This window comes from Scomber japonicus, chromosome 12, assembly GCF_027409825.1.
Source record: "Scomber japonicus isolate fScoJap1 chromosome 12, fScoJap1.pri, whole genome shotgun sequence".
Taxonomy (NCBI): Eukaryota; Metazoa; Chordata; class Actinopteri; order Scombriformes; family Scombridae; genus Scomber; species Scomber japonicus.
The window spans coordinates 32,312,605-32,339,183 of record NC_070589.1 but is presented as its reverse complement, the minus strand read 5'-3'; the positions used below and the strand labels follow the sequence as shown (position 1 = coordinate 32,339,183).

At 40.4% G+C, this 26,579-nt stretch overlaps 3 protein-coding genes across 3 annotated transcripts in view; 2 read left to right on the top strand and 1 right to left on the bottom strand.

Moving 5' to 3' along the window:
• dnaaf11 (dynein axonemal assembly factor 11) overlaps nt 1–6,651 on the bottom strand; it is a 54,307-nt gene extending 47,656 nt beyond the window's left edge. The window contains 6 exon segments of the mRNA XM_053329517.1: nt 1,352–1,550; nt 2,401–2,624; nt 4,242–4,414; nt 5,338–5,415; nt 5,489–5,656; nt 6,642–6,651. Coding sequence (XP_053185492.1) covers nt 1,352–1,550; nt 2,401–2,624; nt 4,242–4,414; nt 5,338–5,415; nt 5,489–5,656; nt 6,642–6,651 — 852 coding nt within the window.
• A 933-nt stretch (nt 6,652–7,584) lies between these two features.
• Nucleotides 7,585–14,241, top strand: LOC128368662 (zinc finger protein 467-like). Its single transcript, XM_053329520.1, has 4 exons — nt 7,585–7,700; nt 9,301–9,410; nt 10,758–10,890; nt 13,352–14,241. The coding sequence occupies exons 1-4, from the start codon at nt 7,613–7,615 to the stop codon at nt 14,188–14,190; spliced, it is 1,170 nt and encodes a 389-aa protein (XP_053185495.1). The 5' UTR covers nt 7,585–7,612; the 3' UTR covers nt 14,191–14,241.
• Nucleotides 14,242–19,468: 5,227 nt separating this feature from the next.
• On the top strand, nt 19,469–25,633 carry si:dkey-7l6.3 (zinc finger protein 252). The gene is made up of 3 exons (XM_053330858.1): nt 19,469–19,843; nt 22,245–22,305; nt 24,259–25,633. Exons 1-3 carry the CDS (start codon nt 19,469–19,471, stop codon nt 25,176–25,178), a joined length of 1,356 nt encoding a protein of 451 aa, XP_053186833.1. The 3' UTR covers nt 25,179–25,633.
• The last annotated feature ends 946 nt before the right edge of the window (nt 25,634–26,579 follow it).

The window sequence follows — 26,579 nt, the reverse complement described above, 5'->3', positions numbered from 1 at the left end:
TTTTCTTCACTATAATAAAACAAAACTTTACAGAAGATGAATGATTACATGTGTGTTCAGTAGAAGCCTTTATGACTGCTCAGGTGTTCACATACTTACTGCTGGTTAGGAGCTTCATGTGTCAGCTTCACTTATCTTTAACAGCTGATTTGATCTGTTGAAGTGTCATTTAGAGAAAGACTGAACCAGCCTGCTGATTGTGTGTCAGTGTGTGCTGCAGCATCACCTGCCATAATGTTTGATGCTACAGTGCCATCTGGTGGTGGAAACAGGAAACTACAGCTCTACATCACTCAGTCATATGTCCAAAGTCAAAAATCTGATAAAAACCTGAATTAATCCCCTATATTGTAAATGCAGTTTGGTATTATTTAAGTCAGAGGTGTCAAACTCATTTTCATTCAAGGGCCACAAACAGCCCAATTTGATCTCATGTGGGCCGGATCATTAAAAAGAAGGAAGGAAGGAAGGAAGGAAAGAAGGAAGGACAAATGGAACGAAGGTGGGAAGGAAAGAGGAGAAGAAAGGAAAGACAGGTGGAAGGAAGGAAAGAATAAAAGTGAGGAGGGAAGAAAGAAAAGAATGGAAAGGTTGGAAAAAAGGACAGGAAGGAAAGATGAAAGGAATGGAGGAAGGACAGATGGAAGGAAGGGAGCAAGGAAGGAAGGAAGGAAAAAGACAGGAAGGAAAGATGACAGGGAGGAAGGAATGGAGGAAGGAAAGATGGAAGGAAGGATGAAAGGAAGGGTGGAAGGACAAATGGAAGGAAGGAAGGAAGGAAGGAAGGAAAGAAAAAAGACAGGAAGGAAAGTGGGCCGAATTGGACCCCTCAGCGGGCCAGTTCTTGCCCACGGGCCGCATGTTTAACACCCCTGATTTAAGTTATTAATATGAATTCCTTCTTGGACTGTTTTTAATGTTATTTTAAGTCAAATGATTAAAAACTCAAACTGAACTTGAAGTGTTTCCACTTAGTCTGCTCAGGTAAAGAAGGGAAAGATCACTCATACTAAGAGGAATAATAAAGGTGTAAAGAGTTTTTTTTACTTCCTATATTGATTCAGGAGCGTTGTATATCAATTTGAAAGCATATTTTTATTGATTTCACATTCAGATTTTGTAATATTGTCCCTCAAAACTCTGCCCTCACACTCTAGTAGCCTCTGTTTATGCTTAAATTATAGTTTTTCCCCAGTCGTTACTCAAGAGAGAGGTTTATTAATTTGAGAGCATGATTTAAGATAGGTGGAAGTTATCCTAAATAATATGCCTAATAACTGGAATAACTTACTTATAACTATAGATAATAAAATCCCATTTAAATGACAATAAAAATCTAAAATCATGTGACTTACTTCTCTTCGGCCCTCTTCTTCTCCTCCAGGTGGCGGTGAGCCTCCACACGAGATTCAGGGGTAAATGAACACGGTGTGTGCCAGAACTCCCTCTCCCGTCGCTCCTCATCTGAGTCCGTGATCTCCTCCACTTCCTGGTTCTCCTTATCCTCCGTCGACCCTGGACTTCAGAGACAGAAAACACAGTTAACCTTCCTGTCGTCCTCCCGGGTCAAATTGACCCCCGTCTGTTTTGACTTGTTCCTTCTTTCCTCCCTTCCTTCCTTTCCTTCCTTTCTACTTTTTATAGTTTTACTTGCCTGCATTTATTAAATCATATTAATGTAAATGTTTAAATACAGTAGTTATACAGTAGTTTTTAGGGTTAGTGTTTGACACCTCTATAAACTGACTGGACTTGTGAGTAACAGCCTTTAATATCTTGACTTTTCTTCTTTCTTCAGTCGTTCTCTGACTGTAAATAAGCCGTGTTAATGGACTTCGCACTTATATACCCAGACTAGATGATATGGATAATTACCTTTACTAATAGTAACCTGGTTGCTGTAAATATGTGATTGCATGCAGCAGATCAGGAACTATACTATACTATACTATACTATACTATACTATACTATAGGAGCTGTTAGTGATAGAAGATGCTACTTTTTTGGGGTGTGTTTGGTATCTGAATTTAACAGAGCAGCTTATTTAGACTTCTACAGACGACTTTGTGTTAGTTGCAGTGTCTTTCTGGTTCAAATTGAGCTTATTTGTAACACGAGGAATGATCTGAGTTGTAATGATCTCTGCTTTCTGTCTGCAGTCTGTTGTTATGCACATATAAAGTTGTAAAAAGTTGATTGGAAACCTGATTGCACATATACGATGCAGAGTAATCAATGTGTTCAAGGAGTAATCAACCTGAAAAACTTTAATTTGATTGTATTTATATGCATGTAAACTCACTGAGTGACCCAATTCTCCACATTTGAATGCAGCTTCAGTATTATAATGAGTATAAATTCATTTGGAGTCAACAGGAAGTCATCATGTGTCTCCTCACTCTGTGTTGTTGATGTCAGTGTACCAGCGACCGTCGAAGCCTGGTTTCCTCTCCTTGTCTCCTTTCCTCTCCTCTCCTGCCGCCTTCCTTTGCGCCTCTTCTTTCTCCCTCGCTCTTTTCCTCACGTACTCCTGCTCCTGCTGCAGCACTCGCCTCCTCACCTCCTCCAGACCCTGAAGGGCTCGAATCCTCTCCGACCGGTTGATCTCCGTGCCGTCTAGAAACTGACGACAGAAACATAAAACCTTTGAATCTGCTTCAGGATTAACCCTCCTTACTCCTCCCGGGTCAAATTGACCCCATCTCTTTTTGACTGTTCCTTCCTTCCTCCCTCTTTCTTTAATTTGTCCTTTGTTCTTCACCTCCTTCCCTCTTTTTTCCTCATTTGCTTTCTTCCTTCCTTCCTCCTACCTTACTCCTTTCCTTCCTTCTTTCCTTCCCTTCCTTCCTTTTTCGTCCTTACTCATTTCCTTCCTTCCTCCCTCCTTGCCTGCCTCCTTCCTTACTCCTGTCCTTCCTTCCTCCTTTCCTCCTTTCTTTCTTTCCTTCCTCCCTCCCTGCCTGCCTCCTTCCTTACTCCTGTCCTTCCTTCCTCTTTTCCTCCTTACTCATTTTCTTCCTTCCTTCCTTCCTTCCTCTTTTCCTCCTTAATCATTTCCTTCCTTCCTTTCTTCCTTCCTCTTTTCCTCCTTACTCATTTCCTTCCTTCCTTCTTCTTTTCCTCTTTACTCCTTTCTTCCCTTCCTTCCTCCCTTCCTTGACCTGAGATTTTGACCAGATTTCCTTATTTTCCTTCTTAGTATTTGGTTTCAGCATCAAACTGTTGTTGATCATTTTTTAAGCTTTGCCTTTCAGCTATCCAGCAGTTAAAAGATCATCACGGCTCATTTTATAGCTCTAATTATCATTTCTAAGAGTTATTATAACATTATTCTCTCTGCTGCTGCTTCTTGCCCTGTTGAACTTCTGAAGTGATGTGTGTTAATCTCAGTGAATAATGAGTGAGATCAGAGAGAAATGATGGAGTTATCCTTTAAAAACTGAAAAAAGGATTATTGTTATTCACTAATCTGCACAAGTTCACAACACATGACGACTTTCAGACAAATTTCAGCTTCTTATAATGATAGAACGTATTTTAACCCCAAACAAACCATTTGAATGCAAACTTTTATTAATAAAAACTTTCTCAGCAGAATCTTTCTTTGGTTGCTTAGTGTTTCAAGAGCTGGCAAAAGACTGACTGTGTTTTTATAGAAAACAAAAATCATGGCGAAGACTATAAAAAAATATTTCTGTATAATTCTCATCATCTTACTCTTGTACATAATATTACGATTATTTTATTATATTTTTTAATACTAGTGTTTTTATTGCTTTTCTACTGACTTATTGTTCTTTATTCCTTTTTATTGGCCCTCTTTTATTTTTATTATCCACTTTGCTGCTGCAATAATGTAAATTTCCCATCATAGGATTAATAAAGGAATATCTTATCTTCATCATTATGGTTAAAGCCCTTCTGTCTGTGGATCATGTGGTGTAAACACTGTTAGAAAATAGTGAAAATCACATCATAGAGTCGAAGGAGACATCTTCAAATGCCATAAATATTTAATTTATAATGATATAAAATGTTGTAAACTAGCAAATTATCACATTTTAAGAAGCTGGAAACAGAAAATATCTTTATTTAACATTTAAAACTCACTGATTGTCAAAACTGTTTTAGCTTTAAAATGATATTAAACCTTCTTAGACTCTGCAGAATCAACATGTTTGATGAAGTAAATATGAAGAATAAATCAAAGTATTGGTATTTTCAGTTAGAGTGAAGTTACCTTGAGTTGAGGCAGCGAGGCCACCACATACTGTCTGTACCCCTCGTACTCGGTGCAGGGGTTTCCCACCAGGAACAGCTCCTTCAGGTGGACGTTGTGCTGCAGAGACTCGACGCTGCTCAGCCGACCCACGAAGTTCACCGTCAGATCCAACTTCTGGAGGCTCTCGCAGCCTGCAGACACCAGAACGGGCTGTTTATGGGACTCATGATCGCTGGATTCATTATTGAACTTCATCATGGTTTTCATATGGCGCTTTTCCACGGGATCATCCCTATGTTCCCCGCTTTGTATGTGACCGGGGAACATAGGGATGATCCTGTTTACAGTTAGCCAGTTAGCTGAGTTAGCCGCCGAGTTAGCAGATGAGTTAGCCGCCGAGCTAGCATCCGAATTAGCCGCCGAGCGAGCTGCTGAGCTAGCAACCGAGTTAGCCGCGATCGAGGAACATAGGACCCGGGGAACATAGGTACGCTCCCCTTTTCCACCACACAGTCCCAGCTCGACTCGCCTGGCCTCGACTCGGTTCCAGGAACGACCTTTTCCATTGCAAAGAAGTACCTACTCAACGTGGGCGGGGTCGTCATAGCAACGGCTCAGCGTTAAACTGCCGTGACTTCGTTTTATACGCGACACAAACACATAACCAATGGAGGACATGGAGGCGATGGTGTACTTGCTGCTGTATGAGGCTTTCTGTCACACACAAAGCAAGAACATTGAGCCGTATGACTGTAACGATGTTGCCGGTATTTAAAAATGGCGGGGTTGATTCTTGTGTGGGACGGCTCATGTCTCTTCCAGTGACTCTCTGACCAATCAGAGGCCGGCAGTCTGTTGACGTCACATTTAGTATCGGCTCGGCTCGCTTGGAATCTCAGCAGAGCAGGTAATAAAAGGTACTTCCTTCCTTCCCTTCTTCCTTCCCTTCTTCCTTTCCTTCCTTCCTCCCTTCCTTCCTTGACTCGAGGACAACAGGAGGGTTAAGTAAAGGTTGTGACAAAATATTAGTTGATTTCACTAAACTCTTAAAGTGTGTCCAGTTAAAACATTTTAATGAATCCAAGTTAAACAGAAACTGTCTCTGTAAACTGACCTTCGAGGTTTTCAATGACTTCGATGTTGTTCAAGGCCAGATTCAAATACTCCAGCATCTTCAGGCGGCCCAGATTCTCTAAAGAAGTTAAAAACACGCTGCTGTTAATATTTGAGTTAGTTCATATCAGAGTGATAGATGGATGTGGTACCTATTCTGGGGATGAGGTTGTTCTGCAGGTAGAGGATCCTCAGGTCTCTGCACCACCTGTCGATGTGTTCGATCCTCTCGATGTCCTGCTGGTGAAGAGAAACTTCTTCCAGAGAGAAGATCTCACACTCGTTGTGTTCGGCCCGCCGGCGGACCATGTCCTCTGTGACTGGACAGACAGAGAGAGGGTCAAACATGTCTAAAGAGGACAGACTGACTAAGCATCTCTTTAGCTTTAAACGTCCTCTTTCTTTGTTTCTCATCTCTTTACTACATTAAATCATTAAGTCAAATCTTCATCTTCTATGTTTCAACGTTACAAAGTCTTTTTGTTACTAACCTTCCACCTCAGCTCAACATGAAACACTAAGAGGGAATCTGATGCTAAATTACTGCTACTACAAAAAGTACTACTACTACTACTGTAACAACTACTACCATTTCTATTACTACTACTATTACAACTGCTACTAAAATACTACTTCTACTACAAGTACTACTACTACTGTAACAACTACTATACACTAGTATTACTACAAAAAGTACTATTTCTACTATAAAAAGTACTAATACTACTATTACTACTGTTACTACAACTACTACAAAAAGTACCACCTCTACTATAAAAAGTACTACTTCTGCTATAAAAAGTACTACCTCTAATATAAAAAGTACTACTTCTGCTATAAAAAGTACTACCTCTAATATAAAAAGTACTACTTCTGCTATAAAAAGTACTACTTCTGCTATAAAAAGTACTACTTCTACTATAAAAAATACTACTTCTACTATAAAAAGTACTACTACTACAAAAAGTACTACTTCTACTATAGTATTACTTCTACTACCTAATAAGCAGACCAGAATTAGCAGCAATATGAGAAGTTTATTGTCTTATTAACATCGTTATTATTCACTATTATAATGAAATGAGGTCAAATACGTAAATCTAAATAAACTGACTGCATTAACTGCGCTAAAGAGACACAAAAAACTACGAAATGAAACCGGTAAAGATTATTTTAAGCGTTAAAACGTTAAAACGTTAAAACACAAAACCAGCAGAGATTATTATCATCATTAAAATACACAGAAAGATGTTTTAATGTGTGTTTTTAAACGTTAAACTGGTTTTTAGATGTTTGCTGACTTACTGTAAACCATCTTCCTCTCTGTTGCCAGGCGTTGCTATAGAAACCAACCTGATGCTGCGTTCAGGTGACATGGGAAATACAACTACTACAGAGCTGACTGGGAAAAAGGAAAGAAGTAAGATAAGATAAGATATTCCTTTATTAGTCCCACAATGGGGAAATTTGCATTATTACAGCAGCAAATTGGACAGTAAAATAACATAAAAGAGCAGCAATAAGACAAGAATAAAGACCAATAAATAATAAGGACAAAAAAACAATAATAGTAAAATATATATATTTTTTAAGTGTGACATTATTTATAAGAGTATTGGTATTGAGTGATAATACACACACACACACACACACACACACACACACACACTTAGCCACTTAGTATCTCAAAATAATGACTTAATTGTTATAGTGGCGTTGTGTTTTTCTTTTTGCCGTGTTTTTGTCGTTGTCGTTTGCCCTTCAGGGCCACCGTAGTGCTGAGATCAACTGTAGGGGTACTTCGGAGTGTTAGTTTACGAGGCGTACCCGAAGGCATCACTCTGAAGCTTTTATTTTGAAAGTAGCTTTACGGATATTACCAAGAAGGAGCAGACCGACAACAAACAACAGCTGCACCTCCTGGTACCTGCAGGTTAAAACCCTGAACCGGACACCGGAGCCGACCTGCTGCTCTGTTTAATGCCCGTTTAAACGCCTCACCCTCCCTGCCAGATTACCGTCCCCGTCCCCCGGTTCACCGGTTCACCATGACGACCTACCGGGCGTTTCACTCCCAGCTGACGTGCATCATGGAGGCTCTGGCCAAAGCAGCAGTGGCGGAGATCTGCGAGCTGGTGGACGGAAGCTACGCGGCGCTGCAGCTGGAGATCAGCCGCAGCCGCAGAGACAACGAGGCTCTGCGGAGGAAGCTGCAGCTGATCGAGGGCATCATCCAGCGGGGGGGCCACCGGGGCCACCGGGGCACCACCGTGGCGATGCTGGACTACCAGGACCAGCAGCAGCAGCAGCAGGAGGAAGAGGAGGAGGAGGCCGACGGGGGGCTGATGATGGATTTCACTGTGGGTGAGTTTGAGGGGCCTTTGTCACTCAGTCAGTCTGATATGTGGAGTTCAATGGTAGCAGCAGCCTGGAGACCCCCAACTAAATGGGACCCCCAAACAGCCAAAGACGTATTATGATGTTTAGATAATAATAAACTAACTAACTAAAAGGCTCCCAAACAGCTTAAAACAGGGATGTCAAACTCATTTTCATTCAAGGGCCACATACTGCCCGATTTAAATCTCATGAGGGCCGGATCATTAAAAAGATGGAGAAGGAAGGAAGGAAGGACGGACAAATAGAAGGAAGGAAGGAAGGAAGGAAGGAAGGAAGGACAAATAGAAGGAAGAAAGTAAGGAAAAGAAGGAGGAGAAGGAAGAGTAGACAGGAATGAAAGACGGAAGGAAGGAAGGGAGGAAGGACAGATAGAAGGAAGAAAGGAAGGAAAAGAAGGAGGAGAAGGAAGAGTAGACAGGAATGAAAGACGGAAGGAATGATGGAAGGAAGGAAGGAAGGAAGGAAAGACAGATGGAAGGAAAGAAGGAAGGAAGAAAAAGACGACAGAAAGGAAGGAAGGGAAGATGTAAGGAAGGGAGGAATAAGGAAAGTGGGCCGGATAAGACCCCTCGGCGGGCCGGATCTGGCCCACGGGCCGCATGTTTGACATCCCTGGTTTAGAACATGAAACTAGTCCAGGGTCCCAAACTAAACAGGACCCCCAAACAGCTAAAGACTCATTATGATATTTAGATATGAAACACATTGAATTATGTTACTATTAGAACTCATTTTAGCCCAAAATAACAAAATAAAAGGTCCCAGAACAGCTTAAAAACATGAAACTAGCCCCCAACTAGAAGAGCCCCAAACAGCTAAAGGTTTATGATGATGTTTAGAGGAAAAAAGACCCCCGAAGAGCTTAAAAACATGAAACTAGCCCGGGTCTGCAACTAAATGGGACCGCCAAAATAAAGAAACAAAAACGCCCCCAAACAGCTTAAAGATAAATGTTAGTTTACGCTGCAGGTTCAGATGTATTATTTAATGAAACCCATTTCTGCCAGAGTGATGAAAAAAATAATGATGTAAGTCGTTATAAAGAGAAACTCTCTGTAAGTAATGACTTAGTAACTAAAAATAATGATAATCGTATGACTAATTAGTACATTTTGAGATACTAAGTCATTATTTGTTAGCTACTAAGTTATTTTGAGACATTAAGTCGTTACTTTGAGTTACTATCTTATTATTTTAATACTATCTCATTATTTTAATACTATCTCATTATTTTGAAACATTATCTTATTTTGAAACTCTATCTCATTATTTTGAAACACTCTTATTTTGAAACACTATCTCAATATTTTGAAAATCTATCTCATTATTTTGATAGTCTCATTATTTTGGCTTACCGGATCTTTTCTTTTTCATCACATTGGCAGAAATGGACTTTGTTAAATACTAATTAAACTATCCAGTATTACACAGACTTTTACTTTGAAGGTATTTTTCACTTTGCTGAATAGTTTAATATATTAAAGGTGACGAGTTTATACACATATTTACAGTTTGATACGTCCCACCAGGATCACTGTAACTCACTTTCCTCTCCCTTTCCCAGAGCGTTCCTTAGCAACCAGCGCGTTGCAGCTGCAAGCCTCGACTTTCAAAAGAAGTGAACGTGTTCCCGTGTTGGAGGCGGCTCCACCTGTGAACCCTGTAACCAAAGAGGTGAGAGGACGATGTTGTTGTGGCAGTTTATCCTTTACAATAAAATAAAATAAAATAAAATGAAATAACTCACCTCTGTGCCCCAAGCTGCCCTGAAACCTTCAAAATAAAAGCATTAACCACCACTCACATCCACTAAAATAACACTAATGAAATATATCAAACTTATTTAGATATATTCTTTAAAACAAACAACGAACGCTCACTGTGAGGCCGGTTGTACACAGAGGCAAGGTAACGTACATTTGGCTCTCCTCAAACTAAATTTAAGACAGTATTTTTGGGGTTTTTTATTCCATGGAGGGGAAAAAAATAATCTATGCACACTGATTTCTACCAAAAAATGATATAGAAGTAGACGACTGGAATGAAGAGTTAATCTGAGGATTTATTTATTTATTTTAAATTTATTATTAATTAATTATTATTTATTTATTTATATTATTAATTTTCATTTTTATTATTTATTTATTTATATTATTATTATTTTTTTATTATTTATTTATTTGTATTATTATTTTTTATTATTTTTTATTTATTTATTTCTTTTTAAATTTATTTTATTTTTTTATTTTATTTTTTTACTATTTTTTTGTTGTTGTTAATTGTATTTATTTATTTTTTTCTCACAGTTAATTATATTTATTTTTATGTACTGTATTTCTGTTTGATTATCATTATCAGCTCTTCCAAACTAAAAACCATTCAACCATCATAACTTCCTCCAGTTTAATGTACGGGTTTCTAAAAGCCAGACTGACTCCAGACTCTCTGCTCATATCAGATCAAATAAAACATGATGCTGAACTTCTTTAAAGATTACAGTTGGCAGCTTCTGTTTAATGTTTGAAAGGTGAAGTTACTTTAGACTCAGTTTACTTTAACAACAGGTTTCATCTGTCCGTTAAGACCAGGAGGAGACGACATCATCCTGTTTGTCTGGATCTTCTGGATGTGTGTGTGTGTGTGTGTGTGTGTGTGTGTGTGTGTGTGTGTGTGTGCGCTGGCACAGCTTGCTTGTGTGTGTGTGTGTGTGTGTGTGTGGGCACAGTTCGCTTGTGTGTGTGTGTGTGTGTGCACAGTTCGCGTGTGTGTGTGCACAGTTTGTGTGTGTGTGTGTGTGTGCGTGTGTGTTGGCATAGTTTGTGTGTGTGTGTGTGTGTGTGTGTGTGTGTGTGTGTTGGCACAGTTCGCGTGTGTGTGTGTGTGTGTGTGTGTGTGTTGGCATAGTTTGGATAAATGTTAATATTATTATAACAAAGTAAAACTCCCTAACTGCCTTCAGGAGCTTCATCTGTGTTGCATTAACCGCATAGTCACGTCTTTTTGTTTTTCTTCTTCTCCCAGGACTCTTCGCCGGCCGCTGTGGACGAGCCGAGCGATGAGGACGTCGTTCTGATAAAGGAGGAAATGTCAGGAGAGGAAGAGACGAAGGAGGAAGACACAGCAGCAGACAACAAGCTGCTTCTCAAAGAGGATGGTACGAGGAGAGAGAGAGAGAGAGAGAGAGAGAGAGAGAGAGAGAGAGAGAGAGAGAGAGAGAGAGAGAGAGAGAGAGAGAGAGAGAGAGAGAGAGAGAGAGAGAGAGAGAGAGAGAGAGAGAGAGAGAGAGAGAGAGAGAGAGAGTCTTCCTCCCTTCTTTCCTTCCTTCCTTCCTTCCTCCTTCCTTCCTCCCTCCTTCCTTTCCTTTCTTCTTCCTTCCTCCCTCCTTTCCTTTCTCCTTCCTTCCTTCCTCCTTCCTTTCCTTTCTTCTTCCTTCCTCCCTCCTTTCCTTTTTCCTTCCTTCCTTCTTTCCTCCCGCCTTTCCTTCCTTCTTCCTTCTTCCTCCTTCCCTTCCTTGCTTGATTCGAGGACAACAGGAGGGTTAAACTATTAAACTAACATAACTTTTCTCGCTGCCCCACTTAACTTTACTGATACAATAGGGCTTCGTGCTGGTCAGCGCTCGGGCCCTAATAATAATAAATATAATAATAATAATAATAATAATATTTAATAATTAATGTTAAATCCTGTATTTTCTGTCTGTAGGCTTTTCCACAGTACTGTACGTGTATATAATGTTCCTGGGATTAACACAGAGAGAGGACAGCATCAGTGTGTTTCTTTCAGTAGCAGTCATTAGTTTACTGAGATCATGTAGTATTAAATTATTAAATATAAATGTTATTTATATGATGTTCTGTACCAGAGGAAAAAGGAAGGCACTTTTCACATGTCAGGAGAGGACATGTGAGAGGACAGCAGGTGTATAGACTGTTCTCTTTAATTAGCTTCAGTCCCTTCAGTAGGTCAATATTTACGGAGGCGTATTTCTGCCAAGCCACAAAAAGTCAAAGTCAACAGGATGAGTATTACATTATAATTAAGGCTGGGTATTGGTGCTCGACACTGGGACTGGGCAATAAATCGTTATATAATATGGATATTGTGATATTTTATAGATATCATCTTAGAGTTTGAATATCGTAATAGCATCATGATATGGAGTAAGTGTCTTTTCCTGCTTTTAAAGGCTGAATTACAGTAAAAATGACTTTTCTATTATCTGCCTTTATCCACTTAGTCTTTATATCCACATTACTGATCAAAAATCCCCTTTTTGCTGCATAAAGATTGCCTAAGCACCGATAGTCATCTCTTTAATATTGTTAAAATATCGATATCGAGGTATTTGGTTTTGGTCTTCTGATTCCTTTTTAAATATCGTGTAAAGTCAGACCTCTCTGTAGCCTTCATGGTATCTATTATATGTTTTAAGCCTCCTGTTGTGTTCCAGTCAAGGAAGGAAGGGAGGAAGAAGGAAGGAAAGGAGGGAGGGAGGAAGGAGGGAAGGAAGGAAGGGAGTAAACGAAAGAAGGAAGGAAGGGAGTAAAGGAAAGAAGGCAGGGAGGAAGAAAGGAAGGAGAGAGAGAGGAAGGAACGACAGAAGGAAGAAAGGGGGATGGAGGATGGAGGAAGGAAGGAAGGAAGGGAGGAAAGAGAGAAGAAGGAAAAAAAGAGAGAAGGAGAGAGGAAGGAAGGAAGGAAGGAAGGAAGGAAGGAAAGAAAGAAGGAAGGAACAGTCAAAACAGACGGGTCAATTTGACCCGGGAGGACGACTGGAAGGTTAAGCCTCACTTCTATCTACTAACAGCTGGAGGGAAATAAACACATCAGATAGAGATCACGATGTTTGCCTGCCCCCCCTTCCCCTCCCCCACCAGACCAATGACGAAGTGTAGGAGAACATCACAGGGAGTCCTCCTCTGCCCGAAACCAACTATGAGTTTCATATTATAACCTAATGAGTTGATCCTCCTCCTGTTTCTGTTTGTGGCGTGGCAGCAGTACACTTATACAAATATTAAAACATAACAGCACAAAGCAAAACACACACAGCACACATAGGGAGCTCTTCCACTACACAGTTCCAGCACGACTCGACTCGACTCTAGGGATAGTACCTGCTACTTTTTTAGGTTCAACCTGTTCTTGTTTAAGGAAAGAAAATCACAATAATTGAAATATAAAATTGCAATACTTGAATCGGGACCCAAAACTCGTCGGCACAAAAGCATATCGGTACTTTTTTAGTACTTGCTCTGCTGAGGTTCCAAGCGAGCCGAGCCGATACTAAAATGTAACGTCATCAGACTGCCGGCCGCCGATTGGTCAGAGAGTGTCGTCACTGGAAGAGTCATGAGCCGTCCCACACAAGAATCAACCCGCCATTTTTAAATACCGGCAACAGGGTTACAGCCATACGGCTCAATTTTCTTGCTTTGTGTGTGACAGAAAGACACATACAGCAGCAAGTACACCATCGCCTCCATGTCCTCCGTTGTTTATGTGTTTGTGTAATAGACAGAAGTGTTTGTCTCAAAGTTTTTCAGTCTTGGTTCTCCACTAGTCGCTTCTCTTCTGTTGAGTGTTTAAACTGTTCTCTGATCTGTGTGAAGGAACGGAGGTGCAGCGGTCGGACGTAGACGACAGTGAAGAAGGACCGTCTGGACTCGTCATCTCCACCTGCTCGACTGAAGCGAGGACCGCGTGGGAACACGGCAGCAGCAGCAGCAGACCGCCAGATCGACTCGAGCCTCGATTCGAATCCCACAGTGTGCCAGGGTCTCCGGGCCCAGCGGGGGGCGCCAACGCCGACGACAGCTCTTCAGATGTCGTGTTTGATTTTGCGTCGGAGTCGGACTGCGAGACCACAAGAAAACCGTTCCTCTCCGGGTCGGGAGGAAGCCCCGCCTCCATGCACGGGACGTCGGACCTGAAACGAGGCGTGTCCCTGATCAGCTCCCTCCCCTACGACACAGAGCTGGATCTGTGCTCCTCGTGGACCAATCAGGGGCTGCCGAGCATGATGACCGTCCCTCACCAGCAGTACCTCAAACCGGACCACCGGCCGTCACTTCTGGACAAAGTGTCAGACTTGAACGCTGCCAGTTTCCCGTTAGCGCTGGGCCTCGCCGCCTCCAGACTGGAGCCTCTGGACCTGAACCGGTACTGCAGGGACCGCCGCTTCGTCTGCAGCTACTGCGGCAAATGCTTCACGTCGTCGCGGAGCCTGGAGACGCACGTCCGCGTTCACACCGGCGAGCGACCTTACAGCTGCGCTCAGTGCGGGAAACGCTTCACGCAGTCGGGACACCTGAAGACGCACCAGAGCGTCCACACGGGGGAGCGGCCGTTCGCCTGCGAGCACTGCGGCAAGAGGTTCGCCGGGAAGCAGAACCTGAGGATCCATCAGCAGAAACATCACCCTGCCGAGCAGAGCGCCGCCGCCGTTTAACCGTTAGCTTCCTGATACAGACGCACTGATGGTACTGAGACGGGTCCGAACCCAACTTCTGATTTAAACATTTCAGTTGAAGGCCTTTTGAAAGGAACGGGTGCTTTTAATACTTGTGACTGTTCTCATCCCGTCAGGCCTTACAGACGCAGAGCAGAACGAGCGACTGTGATCTGATTCAGATCAATTCTTACCTCAAACAGAACGCGGGCCGTTTTTGGGTCCGCTTCGACAACTTAAGGGAAAAAAAGTGCCGACTTCCTCGGTGAGAAGTGATTCCTGTAGCGAGCCGACTTCCTGTAAGAAGCATGTGAATGTTCATTGTTTGGTGTATATCTGGAATTAAAAGCGTGCAATTCATTTTCTGTTTGTTTCCGTTGTTTCATAGACGTGGAGAAGATTCATCTGGCTGTTGAGGTGCTGACTTCCTGTCATTATTTATTAAGAGGGCAGCATTAAGATAATTAGTTGTCCAATTGATAGGAAATTAATTAACAATTCTGATACTTTGAATAATTTGAGTAAGTTTTCAAGTAAAAAATACCAATATTTGTTGGTAGCAGCTTTTAAAAAATGAGGATTTTCTGCGTTTCTTACTTTAATTTCATCATAAATTGAATATCTTTGATTTTTTGTACTTTCATGTCACTTAAAGGGATTTTCTTTGGGTTTTTTTGTTTTGTTTTTTAACATTTTATGGATTATTTTTTATTTATGAAGTAGTTTTATTATCAATTCTGATTATAATGGGTGATATTTATGATTACAGGAGAGGACACCCGATAGGACCACAGAGTTTTACTTAAACTGAGATGATGAATCCCATATGAGCTTTTAATGATATGAAGTATTTATTTAGAAAAGTGACCAATCAGCAGTGACATTATTTACTCAGATACATTAGAGTAGTTAGAGGTGAAGTGTTGCTTTAAAAGGATCATCTTGGTTTACATTGGGAGTTTCATGTTTGTAGGTTTGTCCATCATAACTATCAGTGATCATCTGTGCTAGAGATTACTACTCAAATGATCAACAGGAAATTACTTCACAACTATTTTGATCAATAAATCATTTTTTTTGGTCATTTTTAAAAGGTTTGCAGTTTCTTTAATGTGAATATATTCTGCTTTCTTTAGTCCATGATGAGTTGGTGTTTGTTTGACCATTTTCTGGCATTTCATAGACCAAAAAACTTGGGAAAATAATCCACAGAATAATCGATAATAGAGCTGCGACGATCAATTGATAGAAAATGTATCTGCAACTATTTTGTTTTACCATTTACCAACCATTTTTTTTAATCGTTCTCAGATTTAATGATTTTAATGACGATTTAATGTTTCTCTTTGTCAAACATGACAGTTAAATGAGACGTAACATATTTTTCTTACATTTTATAGTCCGGGAGATTAATCAAGAAAATAATCTGCAGATTAAAAAAGTAATAAAAATAATCATTATAGTCGCAGCCTGATTGAGACCAGTCAGACTTATTTCTAGTGATGTGACCACGTTCATGATGGGGTTGGTACGGCCGACGTCCACCCAATAACTGATGCAATGTTGTGGGTCTTTTTAACGTTCATCCCTCCAGGCTTATTGTGTCCTTTCTGTCTGTGTGTCTCTCTGTCTATACAATGTCCAATAGAATCACAAACAAATGCTTTTCACACAATAGAAACACAGAGAAACACCAGCTGACTGAACTCTCACTGGTTCTACTGGTTTCTGTCAAATCCACACGCTGAATCCGAACAGTGTGACGATTGTAACGTTGAAAGATATCTACTTGATTTGACTCATTTGGATGTTTGAAGCATCACATTAGCTTCAGATAAACTTTTAACCCTTTGAAGGTCTGCTTAGCCATTCAGTAGAGGTCACTTTGTGTCATGATATCTGGTCAAAACCAAAATCTATTTAATTTTTTGGGCAATCCACCCACTTGTATGAGGTATGTAATGCAGAATGAGTCTCTAACATGTTGTGTTTTTGAACAAATGAGGTCTGAAAAACATAAAATGTAGAGTCAATGAGAAAAAAATCCATGTTTTTATGTTATCATGGCCTAAAAGAGATAGGAAAAGGAAAAACATTTCTTGGTGTGACCTACAAAGGGTTAAATACACAGTCCTCCATCACTTCCATTGTAAGTGCGTTATGAAGGGAGCTGCCAATGGTCAGTATGAACAGGAGGAATGATTACAGCAAGAAAAACAGGTTTTACTGTTCATTTTGGGTTTCTGACTGTTTAAGACAGACTTGATTGATGAAAATTGTGAATATGTCCTTTAATAAAACACTGGTATGAAACTCTTTTGTCAGACATCCAGCAATACTACGGTGTAATGTTGAGTTTCTCTTTGTTCCCTTTTTACAGTTTAAACAATAGCCACACACATGAACACTGCTCGTCATTCAAACCATGTACACAATAGAGTCCATTTACAGACCCGCTGACTGCAGCCAGCTGGAGTCAGTTTGAAGATGTAAGAAATCATATTTGCTCATTTTTGGCAGTAAAGTTGACTGTGCTCAATCACAACACTGAGTGGTTGTAAGTGCTGACCCCGGAGCAGGCTTCGGCTTATTTAACAATGATTGATGAGGGTTTATTTGTGTGTCGTAAATGAATCTAGCCTCAATTTATACGCGAGTACTTCCTTGATTTATGAATGAAGTGGTACACACAAGTTGAAGCAGCTGCACTGTGTGTGTTTGACCGTTCAGCCGTGGTCATCACTCCAAATTTCTGATGAAATGGGAGTTGAGCTGCTACCACGTAATGAAAAAACAATATTTGATAGCCCTGCTCCTGCTGCTACAGCCTGAACACTCATTACTCCCACAGCTCCACCACCAGCTGCTGATACTTGTCCAATTCTCACTCCCTGATCTCCCCCAGACCACCATCATGGACAAAGTAACCCCCCTTCTCTCAGCTATCAACACAGATCAGATCAAAGGCGAGCTGAGGAGACTCTGTCCTAGCGAGGCAGCTGGTCTGGATAAGGCCAAAGAATGCTTAAGGCCTGGACTGTCGGACTGGGGGAGCCCCTTCAGCATGTTTTCCATCTCGGTCTACAACTGGAGAATGCCTCTATACTCTGGAAGACATCATGTCTCATCCCAGTTCAGTGTGCTGAATGACCTCAGACCGGTTGCCCTGGTGTCACATATCATGAAGACCTCAGAACGGCTCCCGCTCTATCTCCTTAGATACCAGGTCCGCCGTCCACTCGACCCACTGCAGTTAATTTACCAGGAGCAGGTGTGACAGATACCATCCTCTATCTGCTACACAGGTTTACCCTCATCTGGACAAGAGGAGCAGTGTTGAGATGAAGGTGGACTCTCATCCTAGTGACCCATGACGAACACTGACACTCAATTAAACCTGAAGAGTTCGGTTTAGAACCTGCTCTATGTGTAAAGTGCCTTGAGATAACCTGGTTGTGATTTGGCGCTATACAAATAAAGATTGATTGAATGATTGACTCTTTACAGGAAGGGGCAGAGCTGTCACAAGCTGCTGGACTGTCGGTTACTGGCTAGATAAGCCTACTGCACAATTGGAAGAAGTACTTTACTTCAGTATTTCCATGTGTTGGTACTTTGTACTTCCACTATACTACATGTCACACATACATTTTAAGGGCCTACAAGTATGATTTGTGACATCACAACCAGTCTGAAAGCCAATCCTGGTCCAATATTTGACTTATGCATCATTTGGAAACTTGATCTTCCAATATACAAACTTTGAAAATAGACTTTACAGTGAAGGAGGAGGAGACATCTTGTATTCAGCAGTTAAATTTATGAAATTAAATATACACGGTTGCCCATAAAGTTGGAATAATTTAGTTTTCAGACACATTCCTCTTTTTATTTTCTATTTATACACATGAGTAATCAAATTTGACCAGGTATAATGAGACTGATCAATACAATGTTGAGAATATTTACACTTTATCAATCAAGAATACATCACATTTTCACAATCATTTCATGGAAAGAGGTCAAAGATATTTTATTCCAACTTTATGGGTGACTGTTTTAGATTCTGGATTGTTTTTATGAAGTAGGAGTAGGTTTAATTTTAACAAGATTAACTGAAGTTTTTTTGGGGGAAAACTATCAAAAACAAATTATTATGAAAGCAGAGTATTTTATATACACCTGAACACAGGCCTGGAGGGATCTGAAATGATTACAATTATTTTCAAATGGTAAGATATCATGACTTCATTACATATCTTTGTCACAAGTGTTTTTAAGGGATAATAATGATCGAGTGTTATATCAATATAATGATTATTACTCCTTAATATCGGTTGTAGGAGCTATTTGTTAAATTTGGTTTTGTTTAATTTTTAGTTTTAGTTGTAAATTTAATTTATCAATTATGAGTAACTTTGTTGGCTTTATTTAGGTTAGATTTAGATCATATTTTTTGTTAGTTATTTCTTTAGCATATTTATATTTGCATAGTATTTTGATTTATTTTTTGGTAATTGGTTAACACTGTGGGCACTTGGTTATTTGGGTAGGTAGGCACATTGAGGACCAGCATGCATCTGGGTTGGCCTATGTTTCTTTTTTTCTTTGTTCTTTTGTTTATTTTATTTTGTTGCAATAAATCCAAACAAAAAACCCCGCAAGATTGTAAAGAACATTCATCTTCTTTTGCCTGCGTTAAACCACATCTCCCATGGTGCATCAGCACGCCTTTTGATTGTGTTTGGTTTAAAGTTTAATTTGTTTTTTTAAGGACAAATGGCCACTACATCTATATCAGCCTCAAATACAATATATCCACTATCAGTCTTGTCCAACAACAACAACAACAACAACCGACTTTTAGTTTGAAATCAAGTCGTCATTGTATTCCGGAAACGGGAATCTGAAGAGAAACTAAAAATTCTTTTCCTAGGATAGCGAATGAATGAACAGCCTAAAGTCTGCCTCTTTCTGGGTAATAAACGTTGCCTTCTTTAGTTGGGTTGGTTGATTTTACGCATGAGTGGTGAGATTGGTGCAGGTTATAGTAAAGAATATAAAGCTTACCCAATGAAAGGCAGAAGGGGGCGGATCACGCCTTCGCCATCCTAGAAATAATATGTTGCGGAAGGCAGGGAAATAGAAACATATCCTTTGTAATTGGGGACGAAGGTTGGGTTACGGTCCAAACCGAGCTGCTTAGGTTGTTTCAGAGCCTGCTGGAGCCCCAATAACGGGAGTCTTTGCCGGGTTTGGTGTCCTCTTAAACGGAGGGATGTCTGTTTTATCCAGCAAGGCTCTCCATGAGCAGCTTTGCCTCATTATGGGAGCCCTGACCAAAGCTGCAGTGGCCGAAATCTGCGAGCTGGTGGATGAAGGTTACTCGGTGCTGCAGCTGGAAATCAGCCGCAGCCACAAGGAGAACGACGACCTGAGGAAGAAACTGCACCTCATCGAGTCCATCGTGGTGCGGGGGAGCTGCGGGGCCAAGACGGCGGAGGAACCAGGGGGGGTGGTTGTAGTGGAGGCCGCGGAGGGAGCGAGGCAGGCGGGGACAACACAGCAGCAGCAGCAGCGGGGAGACGAAGCAGGAGACCGGGGTACTGCTGCGGGAGGAGACGGAGGAGCTGTGGTGGTGCTGCGGGAAGAGGTAGGCATGAACCCGGCCTGGCTCACACTCTTATTAGGCTTTTGAATCTGTATATTTTTTTTAATTCATCTCTATTTTATATTATTATTGCTTTTAAATTGTTTTATAGCTTTTTAAATTAAAACTGTATTTTAGAATATGTCCATTGACTGTGGAGGATAGTTTTTTGGTCATAATTCATAATTAAAATTAAAAGTCCAAATAGAAAGTTACTAGAGATAACATTATCACACTATTATAAATGTTATGTTATTTAGATGTTTTTTTTAAATTAATCTCTATTTTATCTTATTATAGCTTTTACATGTAGGCCTATTTTAGAATATTTTCATTGACTGTGGAGGATATAGGTTTTTTTGGGTCATAATTAACATTAAAAGTCCAAATAGAAAGTTACTAAAGTATTATCACACTATTATAATGTTATTTGTCTTTTGAATCTATTTTATCTATTTTTAAAAAATCATCTCTATTTTCTATTATAGCTTTTAAATGTATTTTAGAATATCATTGACTGTGGAGGATATGTTTTTTTGGTCATAATTAACATTAAAAGTCCAAATAGAAACTAGAGACAACATTACTTTGCTGTACTACTAGGAATAATCAGGCCGTCATTAAAGTTAAAAATGAAAAATGTGAAAAAAAAGCAAATGTAAAATGATCATTTGACAATGAAAAACGTTTAAAATGCTCAAACTGAAAGCTTAAATGAAAAGGAAAAAGATTAAATTGAAAATGGCGATGGAAATAAGAAAAAGGGAAACATCAAATATGAAATTCAAAATGGAAAATGGAAAAAAACTTAAATAAATAAAAAACTTTATGATTTATTTATTTTACTGAATTTGCCCTTCAGACCATTTGGCATCTGACATTTTAAATTTAATTATTTCCATTTGGCTTTTCAAACTGTAGGCCTATGTAGATGAAGAGGTGATGCCCAAAGGCTGGATGGAGGGTTTGAAACAGCTGACGACTTTAACTATTAATATATTACCAAATTAGTTGCAGGTTATTTTTCTATAAACCAAACAACAGATGAATCAACTTATCATTTAAGCTGGTTGGTTTGACAGAACAAGACACATGAATATATCACCTTCATCTGTTATTAAGGACATTTTATTGACTAAATGATTTGACTCCTAAAATAAATGTGAGACTTATCTTTAACCCTCCTGTTGTCCTCAGGTCAAGGAAGGATAGGAGGAAGGAAGGAAAGGAGTAAGGAGGAAAAGAGGAAGGAAGTAAGGAGAGAAGGAAGGGAGGAAGGAAGGAAGGAATTTAGGAGAGAAAGAAGGGAGAAAGGAAGGAAGGAAGGAAAGAAAGGAGAAAGGAGGGAGGGAGGAAGGAAGGAAAAGAGGAAAGAAGGAAAGGAAAGGAAAGGAGTAAGGAAGGGGGGAGGAAGGAAGTAAGGAGAGAAGGAAAGGAGGAAGGAAGGAAGGAATTTAGGAGAGAAAGAAGGGAGGAAGGAAGGAAGGAAGGAAAGAAAGGAGAAAGGAGGGAGGGAGGAAGGAAAGGAGGAAAGAAGGAAGGAAGGAAAGGAGTAAGGAGGGAGGGAGGAAGGAAAGGAGGAGAGAAGGAAGGGAGGAAGGAAAGGAGGAAGGAAGGAAGGAATTTAGGAGAGAAGGAAGGAAGGTTTATTACATTTATGTTCATTAATATGCACTGTCCCTATCCAAAAATAAACTATTACTACTACTATTACTTATATTTTTGGACTTAATGGGCTTCCATACATGTAAATTTCTACCACAATAATATTATTGATCATTTGGAAGTTGACATGTCCTTGCATCGTTTCACACTGTGTCATTACACCTTGATAAATGTACATGAACTGCTGCATATGGGACAGAAGGAGTTTATAATCATCTCCAGAATCAGAAGTTAATTATCTTCTTATCTGTGCTGCAAGCCTCTGCACATGCTCCGTGCACACTGATGGCAAGATGTTGATAAGTTATCTCCAGATAGTTTTTTTTAAATGTATTATTTTATCTCAGTCTTGTTGCCCCGGGCTGAAAGTCATTTTCTCGTTGTTAATTACTTCGTTATCGCAATGAAATCAGAAAGCTGCTGCTGCTGCGATAACGCGATCATTGACGAGATGTTGAGGTGATGGGATTAAAAACATAATGGCAACCATAGACGCTCTAAAGTTTCTATAGAAAAGCACCAATGTGGAAGCTAATCTATGGTCAGTGTATTCATATTTAAATGTACTGTTAGCGAAGCATTTAGCTCTATCAACATCATCATCTCACTTTCACAGCTATAAAATAAACATCTTGTATTAAATGCATCACTTTCCTGGTTGCTTACTTCATTGTTTAAATTTGAATAATAATAATCATCATATGTGACCTCAGTGTTGTTCATCTTCTGTCTCCTGCAGCTTCCAGATGTGGTGCTGATCAAAGACGAAGACTCGGACAGTAACGACACCTTCAAGGACGGTGAGTGTGGACGACATGGGTCTGGATCACATGTGGGGTCACTGGATATGTAGCTAGGTACTTATTAGATATCTGGGCCTCATCGTTCATTTGAAGGAGCACTGAGTTAACGCAGCATAGGTGCTTTTCCCACAACACAACACGTCATCTAGTAAAGAGCTTCACTGGTCTATCAAATACATGCAGGCACACACTACTGATAAACGGTATATTTGTCCTATTATTTATAGTAATGTTAAACATATATTTCTATACATATTTCTTGTTGAGGTGAGTAGCTGTCTCGCGGAGTAGCATCCAGCGTCAGCCGGCATGATGGAGTCTAACGAAATTAGTATAGAAGAAAATCGTTTGTTTAGCAGCATTTTGGGAACAGACAAGACATGAACAATATATAAGCACTGTAAGAAAATAGTGCCGTACACAAGCACTATGCAAAGACACCTATAGAAGCACCAACAGCTCTCTATTGAAATCAACTGCACCTGTGAAGCAGACACTGAAAGCCCAGACAATTTTTATGTTCAGTATGTGGGAAGGAGTTCAGTTAGAAAGTCACACAGCTTCAATCAGAAGGTAGAAGTTCAGAAATAGTTCATGCACAGTTATAAAGTCTGAAGAGAAACCATAAAAGAGAGAAGCCAGTCAGTTGAGCTCATTGTTCTCTTTTACAGCATGTGATGATTCATGCTCAGAAAGTGGAACTGAAATCATGACAAGATGAAGAGTTAAAACATTTCAAAATGCAGCTGCATTATTTTACCTTTTGTGAGTTTCAGTCAAATTCCAGTCATTCAAGTTGTCTGTTAACATCTTGTCTTGCCTCGTGACCTGGGTGTATCGTCACCTCCTGACTTATTTACAAAGCAATCTGTAAGTCAGAGGATAAAATAACTCACTCAGTGCTCAGGCTCCAAATTTAAACAGATAAACAGAAGAAAGTGAATGAATCTGTGTTTCCATACACAACTGTTTGCAGACACTAACTAAACAGTTGGTGGCGCTGTTGTCTCCTGCATAAAAAAGAAGATATGATTAACAGCCCTGTTAGGCTTGGGTGGTAACTATTATTTCATATCTTCCTACCTTCATGTATAACTGCTGGACTCATGATGGCATGTATTATACCGTCTACTCTAGTAGTGATGCGTGCACCTACCTGACCCCATATGAAAGTCAATCCATACAGCTCGACCCCCAAAAATGTGTCAGCCAACCACCTGAACCCGACCTGACCTGTACAGAAGATAAAAGATGAATATGAGCGCTCAGATAAAGATACAAGGCAAAACTTGAGAGAAAATGAACACTGTGTCTTGTTTACCTGTTTATCAGTTACAGCAGCAACGTTACTGAAAGCCACCAGATGAATATCAGCTCTAAAAGTGAAAATGTTCAGTGAGTTTCATTCAACACAAACACGAGACATGAGTAACTCATATTTTGGCCGAAGTTTGCAGCAAAGTTACAAACGTGAGTCACTTCTTCTGCAGCCTTCACTTCCTGCCGAGTCATCATTTTACCATGTGTTACCCAAGCCTGAGCCCTGTGTCACATGCACAGACACATATTGATGCTGCCCAGAGGCTAAAACAGAGATCTGACAGGGTGGCTGTGGTTCAGGAGGTAGAGCTCATGTTAAGATCGGCAGTTGAACCCCAGCTCCTTAAATCCACATGCCAGACTGTCCTTGGGCAAAATAAAGCATCCCAAAGTGCTCCTGATGATTGTGCTAGTGCTGTGTGAGTGTGAATTAGATCCTTATGAGCAGGTTGGCACCTTGCATGGCAGTGTATGAATGTGTGAATGGGTGAATGTTGACATGCTAAGCAGTTTGAGTGGTTGGAAACACTAGAAAGACGCTATGTAAGTGCTGGCCATTTACAGTGAAGAAACATCTTGGTGTTGTTGTTGAACATTTGATTGAATCATTTGTCTTGTCTTACCTTTCAGAGGACAAAGTACCTGCTGACAGAGTGACAGCTGCAGCCAGAGAGAGCGCCACGTCGTCTCCAAATAGTCGGAGCATGAAGAGACCTTGGCCGGGAAACGAAGACGCTGAGAGGAAGTCTTCCTCTGAGCTCACACTGAAAAGTCCAACGTCATCCAAACAGACACAGAAGAAGAGCGTGTCTGTCTACAGTCTGGACTCTCCTCGCAGCGAGCCGGGCTGCTCCGGTCAGCTCGGCGGTGACGAGAGGGAGGCTGGAGAGCTGGTTTGTTCGTACGCCTCACAGATGGACCCTGACATCCATTTGGTCCACCAGGAGTGCTCACTGGCTCCTCCTATGTCGAGTGCTAGCAGACAGATGTATTACAACAACAGCACTCTGATTGACTCTCAGACTCATACAGATGAACTGGATCTCACTCCAACGTGGAGCAAACAGTCCAAAAACCACATGGCTTTCGCTCAGTTTCACCAAAACGAAAACATGGACGGTGACGCGTTCGGACTCAAGCTGATAAACGTGTCTGGCTCGACGCCCACAGACTGCCAGCTATCCGAAAGCAGCAACTCTGCTTTTGGGTACGACGAGGCCGACGCAATGAGCTTCGCTGTGTACAGGGACCAATCAGGTCTGTCGCAGCACTGTAACGGGGCGGGCAAAGGGAAGCGCTTCATATGCTCCATCTGCAGCAAGACGTACGCCACGTCTCAGAACCTGGAAGTTCACATGCGGATCCACACGGGCGAGAGGCCGTTCAGCTGCAGTCAGTGCGGCAAGAAGTTCACGCAGTCGGCTCACCTGAAGTCACACCTGAGCATTCACTCCGGAGAGCGGCCGTACGCCTGCACACGCTGCTCCAGGAGCTTCATCGTCAAATACAGCCTCACATTACACATGAAGAAATGCCACCCTGACGCCTGAGCCATTTCACATCAGTTTTGTTCTATAACATTGTGTGCTGTGTGTGTATTCATTTTTGTGTTATGGAAAAGCCACTTAAACAAACCTCTTTATGCTTTTACAATCATGCGCTTTACAATCATAAGTTTTACAATCCTTTTACAAGTTTTACCTTTGAGTCATCACTCTATGAGATCATGTTTTATTTGCTCATGCAGATGCGTCCGTCTCTCCCTCCTATTCAGACAGATTTCCGGCTGACCTGGTTCAGGTCAGGCCAATCACAACCATTTATCTGATGTGGGTTTGATATGACGACTGTACAGAGGAATGCGGCTGAGGAATTTTTGTAAACAACCAACATGGCTGCCACTGATGTTGAAACTGCTGTTGCGACAGGATGGCACGCATTTCCTCTGAAAGAAGAACAAACTGCACTTAAAACTTTTGTTGATGAGAAAAATATGTCAGTGCTACGTCACAGTTTCATAACTCTGATATCCAGTTCAGAGGCACTTTGGTGTACACACACACAGATAAAACCCTTTGGAAATAAAAAATGAACTGAGAGGCCACAGACTAATACACATTTGTGAATTGGTCTGGTGATGTCAGGCTATGAGATAATTTATTTTTAGAAATAGCTTCATTCTGGAAATTTTAAAGAAGTTTGTAATGATTTCTGTCTTTGCTGTTCAAATAAGTCTGAATCACTGAAAGTCTGGTGTACAGGCCTAACCCATTTCAGGACAGTTAATTCATGTGTGAGAAGCAGGATACTGTATAAGTAATCTACAGTACAAAATTGTGTCATTCTTTGTTAATAAACAAGATCTGAAATTAGTTTTGTATCAGTTTATTACCGTTATACAACAGATTTGTGTTTGTTGAAGGTACGTGCACACAAGGAGGAAGCAGAGGAAAACTGCGAGCCTAGTCACATCAAAAAATGTAAAAGAAAAAAAATCAACCTTCCAACTCCTCTGAAGCTCTGACATGTTGCATCTTCTTTATAAAAGTCTTAAAAATAAAAATGTAAAAAGCTAAAAGCAGTCATGATTGTGATTTCAGTTGTTTTTAATACAATACTTTACAATGATAACATCTTAAGATAGTGACAGGCCACTGCAATAATTATGAATAGTCTTTTCTCCTCTTAATATAATTTTATTGTATATTTTTTCTTACTAGTTACTAATTTTAAGGGGGCTATTTTTTAACTGTTAGGCTTTTTGTATATATTTGTTATTTATTTATGTAGGTCTTATTTATTATTATTACTTATGTATGTTATTTATTATCATCATTTATGAATCTTATTTATTTATGTAGGTCCTTTGTACCTATCTTATAATATCATAAAATAGTGACGGGGCACTGAAATAATTCTGAATCCTCATCATTTTCTTATACTTTTGCTTA

Bases quoted from the DNA above. Each gene is read 5' to 3' on its own strand.
- si:dkey-7l6.3 (XM_053330858.1), top strand. From the start codon at position 19,469: ATGTCTGTTTTATCCAGCAAGGCTCTCCATGAGCAGCTTTGCCTCATT. The intron at 19,844-22,244 runs GTAGGCATGAAC...TGTCTCCTGCAG, and splicing joins TGGTGGTGCTGCGGGAAGAG to CTTCCAGATGTGGTGCTGAT. The intron at 22,306-24,258 runs GTGAGTGTGGAC...CTTACCTTTCAG, and splicing joins TAACGACACCTTCAAGGACG to AGGACAAAGTACCTGCTGAC.
- LOC128368662 (XM_053329520.1), top strand. From the start codon at position 7,613: ATGCTGGACTACCAGGACCAGCAGCAGCAGCAGCAGGAGGAAGAGGAG. The intron at 7,701-9,300 runs GTGAGTTTGAGG...TCCCTTTCCCAG, and splicing joins GATGATGGATTTCACTGTGG to AGCGTTCCTTAGCAACCAGC. The intron at 9,411-10,757 runs GTGAGAGGACGA...TTCTTCTCCCAG, and splicing joins TGAACCCTGTAACCAAAGAG to GACTCTTCGCCGGCCGCTGT.